The following is a 13,345-nucleotide window of genomic DNA, read 5'->3' as shown; positions in this document are numbered from 1 at the left end:
TAATAAAAATGTACATAAAGAAAAATATCAATTACAAAGGAATAAGAATCAGACAGCAGTAACAATAGATGCTAAGTGACAGTAAATTAGTCATCAGATTTCTAGAAAAAATTATTTTTAATTTATAATTTTATAATCAATCAATTCTAAGAGCAAATTAAAATCATTCTATATATATAACAACTTAGAAAGTTTGCACCTCACACCAACCTTTAAAGGTAGTTGCTTAAGGATATACTCTAAAAAAATGAGAATGAAAACTAACAAAAAAAAATATATAGGACATCAGAAATTGGAATTATCCAATAACCCAATGAAAAATCAGTGGACACCAAGAATTTCTTAAATAAGAAGAGTGAGATGAAGGATATAAAAACAAGAAACCAAAACATAATGGGAATATTTAGAAGAAGAAATATTTTTGTTCTCCCCAGAAGAAAAAAATCAGATAATCTAGGAAAGTAAAACTAAAAAAAGTTTGTGGTATAAAAAACAAAATATAATGTGTAATTTTGAGTGTTTGATGGAGGATTAGAAATGGAAATCAATATGACCTTGATTCTAGGAATACTCGAGTGGCTCAGAGGTCATAATGAGTTGGAACTGTGTAAAAGGAGGTGATACTATATCTGAGGAAGGCACTGCTTTCATAGCTGTAATATGTTTGCCAAGTAGGAGTCTAGATACGTTGTTGAAATGTGGCAACATGATAGAAAGGTGAAAATATACTATTTAAAGTTTCGGTGGAGAAGTTTCAATTTAAAAAAGCAATATAACTATGAGAAATTGAAGTTATATGAGTGGGGTAAACTTTTATCTAGCACGATAGAAAATCAACGATGATGCTGAAATTTGATAAATTTAGACATATAGTAGTATAATGTATTTATTCATACAGAATTGAAAAAAAATCCAAAAGACTACAGCAGAAATTATTAATTTTTCTTCAGTTATGAGATTGTCATTCACTATGTCTTCATAGATTATCTGAATGTCAAACTACATATGAAATTCTTTAATAATTTTTTAACCTCAGAATACTATACTTGCCCAACAAATGTTAAGAACCAAAAACGAGCATTTTTTCTAAAAATATAATAATATTCTAGGTTTTAAGAAGACAGCTTACTTTTAGAAAGAAGGAAAGGGGGAAGTATATATTGGAAATCAACTCACCTAAGCAAAAGTCACTGAGGTCAGTGAAAGAGCATTTGAGCACAGAGTCTTTTCTGTCCCCTTCAGCATTAACTGAAAAAAAAAAAAATTACATTTTTTGTAGATTTGAGAAATAAAAGTATAACGATTAGAAAAATGACCATGGTGACTGATATTTCAATGATGGCCAAACAACATAAATAATTTTTTTAAGTTAATGAATTGAAATTAGTTATTTAAAATTTCACTCAGTAAGGGAAAGAAACATCTACACCATATGTTAATATCTTCATCTTCTGGAACATTAAGCCACTTTCCTTATTCGACATGGATGTCAGATGACTACTTATAATATAGGTAGTGATTACGCAATATTATTGAAAAGATAATCTTAGTATTTTCTAATTATCTAAAGGAAGAAGCAATCTTAGGGATCATAAGGGAATGTATTCTCATAAGACATGTGCCTCTTAGAGACAGATGGGAAAATAAAAATGTACCCCCATCCACTGAATGATGGCAGGGACTGGTTGTATTTTGACACCTGATTCTTGTGAAAAAAAATTGTCTAAAGGCATAGTGGTGTGTTTCTGATGGGTGGATGTATGTGGAAAAGTGCCTAAGTGTAGTCAGGGTCTCTCTAATGTGGCATCCAGCTCTGTGTCAGGCCCGTATTACCTAAGCCTCCGGTGTCAACATTTGGTTGCCAACACTTGTCCAACCACATCTTCCTGTAACCAAATCTTCACTGCTCTATTGCTAATATTATTTACAGTCTTTAGTCTTTCTTTATAGGGAATTAAGTTTATTATTGCTGACATGTTCTATTCCATTTCTGTTAATAAATTTTCACCAGGAATGGTAACCAGTTGATTCAGTTAAGCTGATCTGTCTTCCCTTGAAAACAGCAAGTGTTAGGTCAAGGCTCACATGGAGTTCTCTACCTTCAAGGCAAGAGAGAATTGAAAACACATCTGGCCAACGAATGGCCTTTCATCTGACTGGCATGGGATATTTCTCTCCTTCTTATGTCAGGTGCCTTCCTAAAAAGCTTTATAAATACTAGTGGAATGGATGAAGAAAAGAAGGAATGGTATGAATAAACTTACCCTTTATAAGTTGAACAAGAAAAGAGAGCTCACCTTGCTCTGCTTTGTCAGCAGAGATTAAGGTTACAGAAGTGGGAGCCTGAGATTCACTCTCAGCTGACTGGAAGAGTGAGGTAGACTGGCTCAAGTTCTTTGAGTAAGCATAGCTCTGGGCCAGACAAGGCAGGGATCTCCGAGATGGTTTTAAGGAAGTTTCTTTTGCTATCTCACTCTTGCTTAAATTCATACCTGAAAATCCCAAATTGGTGAGTGTTATCAATAAGAAACAATCAGTAGAAGTTAATAAATAATTTTAATTCTTGTGATATATCTTTCTGGAAACTACTCTTGAAAAGTATCATTTAGGAATTAGAATTGAATTGGTTTTGTCCATATTTTGTCAGGGGAAATGTTTAGAGATTTTTGTCAAATAGTTCTCAGAAATAACCAGTTCCTCTTCTAGTTTGATCTTTCACCATTCAAAAAGGTTCTGTATAAAAGAGACAGATGTTTAAGTTCATTTGGGTCATTATGAGAACAATAATTTGAATTGTCTTTGGATAAAACTAACCATTTAGGTTTTCAAGAAGAAAAGTTATAAAACCTGATTCATAAACATTCAAATTAGTATTACTAAAAGAAGTCCTTCATTCTATACCCTAGACTCCCTTAAACATATAAATAAATTCATTAATGGGGACCAAGAAGCTGGAAAGACATGACATAGTATGTTACAAAAACTGGCCAGCAGGCAAGGGTCAAGAGAGAGTATTCCTGTGCTTAGGGAAAGAGTCCCTCCTCTCATTCAGAGAAGACTGATCTGCTAGAATGCATCTCTACAGTATTCCGATTCCATAAGTGGAAGCCCCAGCAACGATACACTACAGCAAGGGTGGCCCCACTAACCTGTCCCCATGCATTGCCATCCCTGTTGTCAATCTCAGGTCATTCTTCATCCCCAAAGTCTAATCCCCAAATGTCTCTGGTCACTGCCACTTCTGACAGCATCTCCTACCCAGACTGTGTCACTATGTCCCTGGAAACATGTCAAAGATCGGAAAACCCACTTAATTTCATCCTCAGGTTTCTCTATAGGTAATCTACTTTCTTTCCTAATCTCACCCAAACCTGCACTACGCCATGGATTTATTGAAGAATAATCGACAAATACAGTTTTATAACTTTAAAGTATACAATATGATTTGATATACAGCAGTCTCCCCTTTCTCTGAAGTTTTGATTTCCACGGTTTGTTACCTGAGGTCTGAAAATATCGAATGAAAAATTCCAGAAATAAATGATTCATAAGTTTTAAGTTGCCTGCCATTTTGAGTAGTGTGTCAAAACCTCACACATCCCACTGTGGCCTACCAGGGACATCAATCACCTCTTTGTCTAGAGTGTACAAGACAAAGAGACCACATTCATATAACTTTTATTATAGTATATTGTTATACTTGTTCTATTTTGCTAGCTATTGTTGTTAATCTCTTACTATGTTGATGTATAAATTAAACTTTATCACAGGTATGTATATATATATAGGAAAAAAGTAGGGTTCAGTACTGTTTACAATTTCAGGCATCCTCTGGGGGTCTCAGAATGCATCCCCCGTGCATAAGGGGAGACTACTGTACATATACGTTATGGAAGGAGTACAGAGATCAGGATAATTAACACATCCATCATGTCACATACTAAACTCCTTTTTTCGTGTGGTAAAAATGATTATCGACTATCAACAACTTTCAAATATACGGTACCATACAGTCACTATGCTATACCTTAGGTCCTCAAAAATTATTCCCCTTATAACTGAAAGTTTGTATTCTTTCACTTTCATCTCTGCATTCTTATTCATCCCTCTTCTCTAAACAAACAAACAAGAAAATATGACAACTTTAAAATTCCTGCCTTTAGGCTATTCCTCTATTCTTCCTTGTTGTCATCTTCATTTATTACTTCCAGGTTATTTCCCACCATGCATGAAAAATTTAGCTTCTAAGTCACTTCTCTCTTGCTATTTTCCACTTAATACCTATCATTCTCATCCACAGCATATATTTTATTTATCAACTCTATTTTTGTATACCCCACTAGATTGCAAGCTCCATGGAGACACTGATTTTTATTTTATTTACTGCATTATCTTCAGCATCTAAATAGTAATTGGCTCATGACAGTCAACAAACGTTTGTTTAATGCAAGGATATTAGAATGTGAGTTGGCCAACCACCCCTATGACACTGTGTACTCCTTAACGGCAGGTTTATGTCATAACTTCTTTGTACCTCTACCAGCAACCGCCAATGCCTAGCGCATAAGGGGTATTCAACGAATATTTGGAGAATATTTGGTTATTACTCAGCTCTTTCAAGAACCTCATTGTCTTCAGCAAGTCCATAAAACAGATCTTTATGGGCCCAACTGCAAAAACAAAGGAACTAGGTCAACTATATGATTTTCAAATAACTTAGCACTGTAAGGTGTTGTTTTAGAAAAACAACATTGTCACATTTCCCCATTTCATTTTACTTTGGTAGAAGATAAATTTTATAAAGCTGCTTGATCCTGAAGTACTCTCTAAAAAGAGAGTACTGAAACCTAAGTTGAGTAGCTGGATATGCATAGTCTGTATGACGTGAATAAAATCATGGATTCCCCTCACTTCGGCATTGGGTTTGGGCTTCATGCCATAATAGGATAAAGAGACTTCTGTGTGCTTATTACACATCAGGCTTGGGGGTTGGTGAATTTTTAAAAAATTACTTATTATTATTATTTATGCCTATAGCACCTGGTCTTCCTAGGTGGTCTCCCATCTAAGTACTAACCAGGCGCGACCCTGTTTAGCTGTTGAGATCAGACACTGGGTTTGTTCAGGGTGGCATGGCCACAGACTATGGATCACAGCCCCACTAAGGCATGAACCTAGGACCTTCTGCGTGTAAAGCAGACATGCTAATCGCTACACTATGAAACCATGTTCGGTGAATTTTTTAAAAATTCTTTTTGGGAAATATTTATTTTATGCAAGTAAATGCCTCAACACATTTTCATTGTAAAGGTTTTTAGTTATAGAGGCAAATAGAATTAAAAAAAAATAAAACATTTTTGCTCTGATTCCAAAATTCTAATCTCTTCCCTAAATGTAACAAATGCTATCACTTTCCTGTTCTTTGTCTACATATTTCTATACATAAGGAGGACTATAAAATAGTTTTCTTACGCAAATGGGACCAGCCAGCATGACACATTACACATTTGCCCACTTAATAGGCCTTGAATGTTTTTTTCCTTCAGTCTGTATAGATCTACCCCAGCCTTTTTACACTATTGCATTATATTCCGTAGTATGTATAAGCCATAATTTATTGTTCATTCTCTTATCAATGGAAATTTAGTAACTTTTCAGTATTTCACTTAAAAAAAATACTACGATTATTCTGGCATATGCCTTTTCTTGCATATTATGTCATTTTTGCCTATACTTTTTTTGGACACACTGGGTATTTTTTCAAAAGGAAACATTTAGATGCATAACTGCTAGTTGGAAAGACTTGAATATTTTTCATTTAGATAAATAAGGCTAAACTGCCCTTCCTAAAAGCTTTGTCTTTTCTCACTTCTATAAATAGTAGAAGATGAAATCCATTTACTCATACCTTGGCTAGCTCTAGAGAGTATCAACTATTTTAATACTGAACAAAATTAAAAAAAAACCTCCAACAAACAAAATACAAAAAAAACTTTAATTTTCATGTTACAGATTGAGCATGTTTTCATATATTTTTTAGACAATTATGATTCTTAAGTGACTAAGATATTTTATAGTTTCTCTGCTGTTGTTTTTCTTATTGTTTATAGGTAGTGTATACATAGCATTTTAGTGACTATATGTCACATATAATATATGTTTGTGTTTATTTACTTTTCCAACAATCTTACAAGGGAGATATTGTTATTTCTATTAGCTATGGGGAAACTGAGACTTAGAGAAGAGAGGTTACATGTTTTACATCACAGTGACAGGTAAAGAGAAGAGGGATTTATATTCTAAGTAGTTTCTAGTGCTAAAACCATCACATCATAAATTTGTTTGAAACTCCTGAACACCATCCAGTCACTTCCAAATTCACAGACACTGAAATGTAAAGAACACTCAGCAAAGTCCATACCAATAGAAGCTAAACCACAGAAAGAACATAGCTGGAGACACATCAGCTCCTACTACTCTCCTTATTTATCTGTCCATATGCGGATCCTCTATATTAAAGAAGACTTTGAATGCAGTAATTCGAAAGTGGAAAGGATAATGCAAGTGCATCAGTACATTGAGAACTCAATTAATGAAACTTTTGCCATGTAGTTACTTGTCTCGATTTCATTTTTAAAACAGAGTACAATCTGGGTCATAATAGGTATGGACAAGAGGTGAAGACAGATAAAAGATACATTTTCAATAATTATATTTATCATAGAACAGAAACATTTAAATTTCACTCACAGTTTTCAGGTCAATAATGTTTTGCTACTTAATTTATAATCTGTTCATGAATTAACTCCAAGTTTCTAAGGCACTCTTCGAATGCATAAATTCTAATAAGGACAAGCGGAGATACCAATGCAATGCCCTTTAAGACAAAATGGGAACCCTGAAAAGAAGTAATACGATAGTTTTTTGAAATAAGTTCTACAGAACTAAGGAAAAAATCAGATAAACCTAGGGTTGGAGATTTTATCTTTCTGTTTTATAAGAATATGTATTTATTTATTTTTCACATTAATTCTTAGTGTGCAAATAAAATGAGAACTAGAAAGGGTTGCAAGAAAGAATTTTGAATTGACTGGAAGAATAACAGTCTGTCAGCTTTCTAGGATTCTGTAATGACAAGGAAAGAAAATACTATTTTGAAGATGAATTCTCCAAGGTCCACTGAAATCCTACTAAAATATCATAAATCTCCTGTGGTTAAGAACAACTAGCATTTTCTTTACTACATTCAAGAAATAGCACAGGACAAATCTATCCTGGAAAGTTTTTATGTCTATGAATCTTTTTGTAATGTGGTCTGATACTTTTAAGAAACACCGATATAGAATATTAAATGGCAAGCTTTCTATTTCTGGGCCCTGGTTGAGAACAACCTTTTAATCTAGCAGAACATATGAGTAAAATAATAAATCATCGATCTTTTGGTGGAGAAGGGGAAGGTACACAGATGGAAGAAAGTGATAGTTGATGGTAAAGATGCTGAACTGAGACAGAAGAGCCCTGGCCCCTGGGACACTGAAGAAATGGCCTTGATAGAAACTGTATAATACTATTCACCTCAATCCACTGACCCCAGCAGCTAGCTTCAAAAAGCAGCAACTTCTACATTTCTCTTTCAACTCTTCCTTGGGTAAAAAATGACTACTCTATTGGCAACTTTGCCAATATGTAGATTCAGAACTCAAATACAAGTATGACTAAAAATACAGAACAGGTGTGCCCTGATGCAGTACTGGCTAGACACACCCGTTCTGTATTTTTAGCCTGCCATGAACATTTGTAACCATAGAACTTCTCCTTTTTGGCCACCTACTGCTGCTGTTCTTATTTACAGGTTTCTCCACAGTGTGCCAAAGACTGGCACATAATTTGATATTTTATAACTGAAAGCCCATTTGAAAAGCTTAGGAATGGGGAAAAAAAATTAGTATACTCCTGCTAGAAAAGAAAACAGAAAAAAGAGTATTGATTCTGGATATTTTTTTAACAGACTCAGGATGAAAAAAATTTAGCTGTCACTATGGTGTTTTTTTAAAAAATCCATTAAAAAAATGCTGTCTTAGGATAGTATATGTTATTATTAATTATTGTTATGTTTAATTATTGTTTGTATTGCTAATAACAAATTTAGCCACCTATTATTTATCAGATACTCTTCTCACTGATAATTATTTTATAGAAGTCAGAATTTGAATTTTAATTTAATATCATTTGACCTTTATCTTTTTTAAATCATATTTTTAAAATTATCATCAGGAAGATTATGTTGCTCTTGAAGTTTTGAGATCAATAAAATCTAAGCTGCTTTGTGCTAGCATTTTCATCATTAGAAAAATCATATGTATTTTCAGGGGTAACCCAAGTGCTTTTTTTTTCCATTTTGTATATCTATTTTTTAATTTACAAAGAATAAATTAACATTTTTGTGTACATTTCTTTGTGTTTCATTTTACACAAACATAGATTCTTATAAGCACTCTATAGATAGGGTACAGAAAAACACAACATTCCAAATAATTCCCTCATCTTGTTCATTTGTGTTCAGGCTCCCCTCTCACTCTTAACTCCTGACAATCAATGATCTGTTCTCTGTACCTATATATATATTTTTTGCCTTTTCTAGAGTGAAGCAAAAATGGAACCATACATTATATAACTTTTAAGATTAGGTTCTTTCACTTAGCAATATGCATTTGAGAATCACCCATGTGAAGTAGTAACTCTATTGTGCAGCTATCCTACAATTTGATTATTCATTCATCCACAGGACATTGGATTGTGTTCAGTTTTTGTGTTTATGAATAATGGTAGTATAAACATTCATAGAGACATTTTAAGTTCTCACACATATGTAAAAGTGAGCTTGCTGGGTCATATGATAAATGCATATTTAACTTTTAGAGAACTGCCAATTTTTTCAAAAGTGGCTGTACTACCACCAATATATGAGAGAGTTCCTGGTGCACCCTTTACTTTCCAATAGGATTTTTGTTATTGTTGTTAGATATTCTAATAGTCATATAGTGGCAACATGCTGTAGTTTTAATTTGCATTTCACAAATGACAGATGATATTGAGCATCTCTACATGTATCTTTTGCCACCCATATATTTCCTTTGGTGAAGTCTCTGTTCAAATATATTGTTCAGTTTTTAATCGGTTTCTTTTTTATTAACTTTTATATATTCTAGAGGTAAATTATTCATTGTAAATATTTTTTCCCAGTCTGTGATTTGCCTTTTCATCTTAACAGTGTCCTTTACAGAGCAAAGTTTTTATTTTCAATGAAGTAAAATTTATAGATTGTGCTTTTGGTGTTGTATCTAAGAAATCATTACCTAATCCAAGATTATGAAAGCTTCATCTTAGGTTTTTACACTTATCTATCTGACATTTATGTCCACCACATATTTCAAGTCAATTTTTAATAAATAAGCGTGAAGCGTGGAACAGTAATCATATTTGTTATATGGCTGTCTACTTGTTCCAGCTAGTTGTTCAGCCATTTGTTGAAAAGACTGACTTTATCCATTTAATAGTTATTGTACCATTGTACCATAATAGACTCAGCAAAGCCAATTATTTCACCTAGAAATTTTAGGTCTGGACCTTAGTTAGAAAAAATAAAACACACTGTGGTTTTGTTAGAATATGTCTTCTCTGCATATCTTTCTCATGAATCTATTTTGAGATTTGAAAAGAAATCTCCTGGGTCTCAGCTAAATCTTTGCCTTAACACAAGAAATGCCTATGAATCCTCAGTAATTCTATGATCACATTATTTGTCTAGTTCGATAGCATTACTGGAACTTATCTACTGTACAGATATAAGAACATTCAAGTAATGTTTAAGTGAAAACAAAAAAGTGCTTTAAAATAAATAAATAAATAAATAAATAAAAATATTTAAAGTAGAGAAGAATATGTTTAGACTATCTAGAACAAGGCCACTTGTTATGCAAAATGGAAGCTAATAAGAAAACAATTGCCAATCTGTACAAAATCAGTGCTGAGCTCTTCAATCACTATATCAAAGCTGAAAACAGTAAGATATTTAAGAATAATTCATTAAATTTACTCAAAGTCTAATGTCAAAAACCTCACAGGAGTTTTATTGCCTTCTAATTTTCTTTTAAAAGCTTTATGAATATAAATGTTCTAATCTTGTAACTATAGAATGAATAATGTATTTTAAATTGACAGACTGACATTATAGAAAAGAATGCTTTCAAAATCACTCATGTTGTGCAGAGATTTAATGCCCATTCAAACATAGAGAAAAAGAGAACATGTGCCTGCTTTTATTTCTGTTTTTCAAGGAATCATTGGTCCTGGGTAGGTTTTCTTCCAAAGTGCCACACAAAAGAACAAAGAAATGCGCCTGAATTTTCTGTTCTGTTCTTGAATGGGAAATGGACTGATAAATAAAGAAGTGCCACTTTTTTTTTTTTTTTTTTGGAATGGAAACAATGAAAAGCAAAGAAATGAAAAGTTAAAGATTCAAAAGACAGGAGCCCACTAGCTGTTTGGTCTTTTTTAGCAGAAACTGTAGCCATAATTCCTGATTCAGATATGCATTTTCAGTGAAGGTTACTTTCTTTTTAGGTTACTGACTGGATTATAGGCCCTTTGCAGTCAAAGAAGCAACAATGAGCAAATAGATGACACTGGAATCTGCACAGGTCACAAACGCGGTTCAGGGCATTGTACCATAATACACTCAGAATGTAGCATCTTCCATTAGAATTGAAAAGGTCCTTCTAAGCATACACAGTAATATAATTCAACAGATTTAGATGAGACTCTCATTTCCAAAAGGAATACCGTCTTCTGAAATTCCTAGTGGGTTTGGTATCTGATTGGTTTCCATACGCCAATGGGTACAATGGCCTGCAGTTCTAGGAATATTCGGAAGCTCTGAAATTGATGCTAGGTAGAACTGGGAAGATAAAGTGATTCTCATGCACTTCCAAAAGACACACGCATGCACACACGCACACACGCACACACTCACGCATACTCTAACTGACATTTGGTATCCGTGGCTACTTCTTCACGGCCACAAATGTGTGAGGTGGGGTTAGAAGTTTGGTTTCAGGATGAAAGAAGTCATCCCTCTAAGTCATAAATAATTTTCCCCAAATCAAAACAAATAAATTGGTCAGATCATAATGCTTATGGTCAATTCTGAGGAAGAGTAGTGCTTATTACTGAAAAGAAAAAGGATCTCAAATCAGGGGATGACTCTAACATTAAATATTGATTAACTTCCAAATTCTGGACAATTTCAATTCAATGTTGTAATATTCTATGGTTTTCAGTTGTTAACTTTTGTTATTCCATTCCTAAAAGGAGTCTCAAAGCCTTTATTTCAAAAGTTATTCACTTATTTTTGTCTCTACTTCAACCTCTTTTCAAGTTCTTTAAGTGTGCCACTGTGAAGCTGCCAATAAATGCTATAACCTCAAAAAGCTATAACCTCAGTTGGTATATTTTTATAAAGTTGGGCAGGAGACATTGTGTGTAAGTTCTCTCCACCAACCCAATCTCTTTGTTCTGTTTTTAAAGAAAATATCATCATCATCAACAACAACAATGAAAAACTCAAAAATTTTAAATTGATGAAAGGAGTAAAAAAATATTGTTTACGACATTAGTGTTCTGGGATTGTTACAATACACCTTCTCAAGTCAGCAGTTAGTTTCATATTAAATTTATTTTAAACAAAATTTAACTGGTTCTCTAGTATATTAAAATATATTGAGTTTATGATATTTCTCCCTATGGGTTAAAATAATATGATTTTCTGCAAAAATAAAAATAATATACTAAAATTGGAAAATTAGACAAGTTCAAGGAAATATACTCAGGTCATATTCAGCAAATAGTTTTCCCCAAAATTCATGGCATATTTGCCTACAAAAATTCTTATTTAGGGATTTAAAAAACAACACTATACAATGTAATTATTATCTCTAATTAAAAAATATTGAAGTAATTTCTTTAGTGAAGTACCTACAAAAAAGGCATTCAGGGATGACAGGATGACATTCTGCAAATATGTGTGACTGAACCAGACAGAGTCTCCTTTATTTCCTCCTCCTGCCTTTATGAACACCATGGGCAACATAGTGCCAAAGCAGAACTTAGCACTGCTGAGTAAATATAGCTCATGTCTGCCATGGGATTGTAGGATGAGGTTAGAGTGTTCTTGCCATTCCCATTGTAAGGCACACGTAAAATATTCTGTCTTGTGAATATCTAAAAAAAGACTTCTGGCTTCTGGAACAAAAGTAACTGCTGATGACATTAACTTTCAGAAGTACAAGGAGATTTTTCTGATTCCTTTTTTGACTTTAGAGATTAATAGGGAACAAAATGAGAGCAGGTATAAATTCAGAATAAAGGGGAATATGAGGAATGTGCTTCTGTGTCACTACCTTCTCTATAGTTTAATATACCCAATAGTGTATTCACAAACATCCATACACTCATACAATCTTTCTTTTTTCTGCTCTTAAAAGTAAAATCTCTTTCCTCTGAATTTTAATAGCACTTAATCTGCTTAACAAATAATGTTAATTCCTATTTACATTATAATTTTTGTGGATTAACTCTATCTCTACCATTAGACTTAGTTCCTTGAAGTCAAGGATCATAGATACTTGTTCATTTCTTCCACAGTCACTTGCTCAGTGCTTTACATTCTTGGGACAATTTGAAGCTTTATGTAGATATAAAGTATTATGCAAGATATATCTTCAAAGGCTAAAAATCTTAAAACTATCAGAGTATTTTATCAATAGCACTATTGCTTCATTATATTACAGTTATAAGAGATCTTTTAAATTACCTATTAAAATGCATATACTCAAAGAGTATTACTCATGTGTGCTTTTTAGAATATTGATGAGTTATAAAACAAATCTTTTATCTGACTTTGTTCTTTTTGTTTAGTCAATAGTATTATAATAATGATTACATTCACAAGGGACATTTTATATTCTAGACACTGTTTTAAACCATTTACATACAATCTTTCTGATCACATAAAGAGTGTCAATAAGTGGCTGAACACGTATGCTCAGATGGACTAATTAAATAGAAATAGCTGAGCTGATATTCAAATCCAGATTTGGATTTCTCAAAATCCTATGAGATTTTCTCAACAGCTCTCTTCTTCCTATAAATATTTATTTTTTTAAATTATAATTTAAGAAATGATCAGTATATAACTTGGAAATATTTGTTGTTGAGATCCTATTAAAATTAACAGACACATGACTAATTTATGTCATTAACTTTCCAATTAATACATCTCCAACTT

The 13,345-nt window shown here is 32.9% G+C and overlaps 1 protein-coding gene across 7 annotated transcripts in view; it reads right to left on the bottom strand.

Moving 5' to 3' along the window:
- ANO3 (anoctamin 3) overlaps positions 1 to 13,345 on the bottom strand; it is a 347,116-nt gene that overhangs the window by 149,421 nt on the left and 184,350 nt on the right. For 4 of the 7 annotated variants that reach the window (XM_036220667.1, XM_016147425.2, XM_016147424.2 and 1 more), the window contains 2 exons: positions 2,298 to 2,492; positions 1,177 to 1,248 (listed from right to left, as the gene is read on the bottom strand). The exons of 1 other annotated variant lie outside the window; for it this stretch is intronic. In XM_036220667.1, coding sequence (XP_036076560.1) covers positions 1,177 to 1,248; positions 2,298 to 2,492 — 267 coding nt within the window. Of the gene's footprint in view, positions 1 to 1,176; positions 1,249 to 2,297; positions 2,493 to 13,345 lie in introns of those variants that run through there. 2 more of the 7 variants (XM_036220668.1, XM_036220669.1) reach the window with 1 other exon arrangement.

This window comes from Rousettus aegyptiacus, unplaced genomic scaffold, assembly GCF_014176215.1.
Source record: "Rousettus aegyptiacus isolate mRouAeg1 unplaced genomic scaffold, mRouAeg1.p scaffold_m13_p_5, whole genome shotgun sequence".
Taxonomy (NCBI): Eukaryota; Metazoa; Chordata; class Mammalia; order Chiroptera; family Pteropodidae; genus Rousettus; species Rousettus aegyptiacus.
This window is presented reverse-complemented; position numbering and strand designations above follow the sequence as displayed.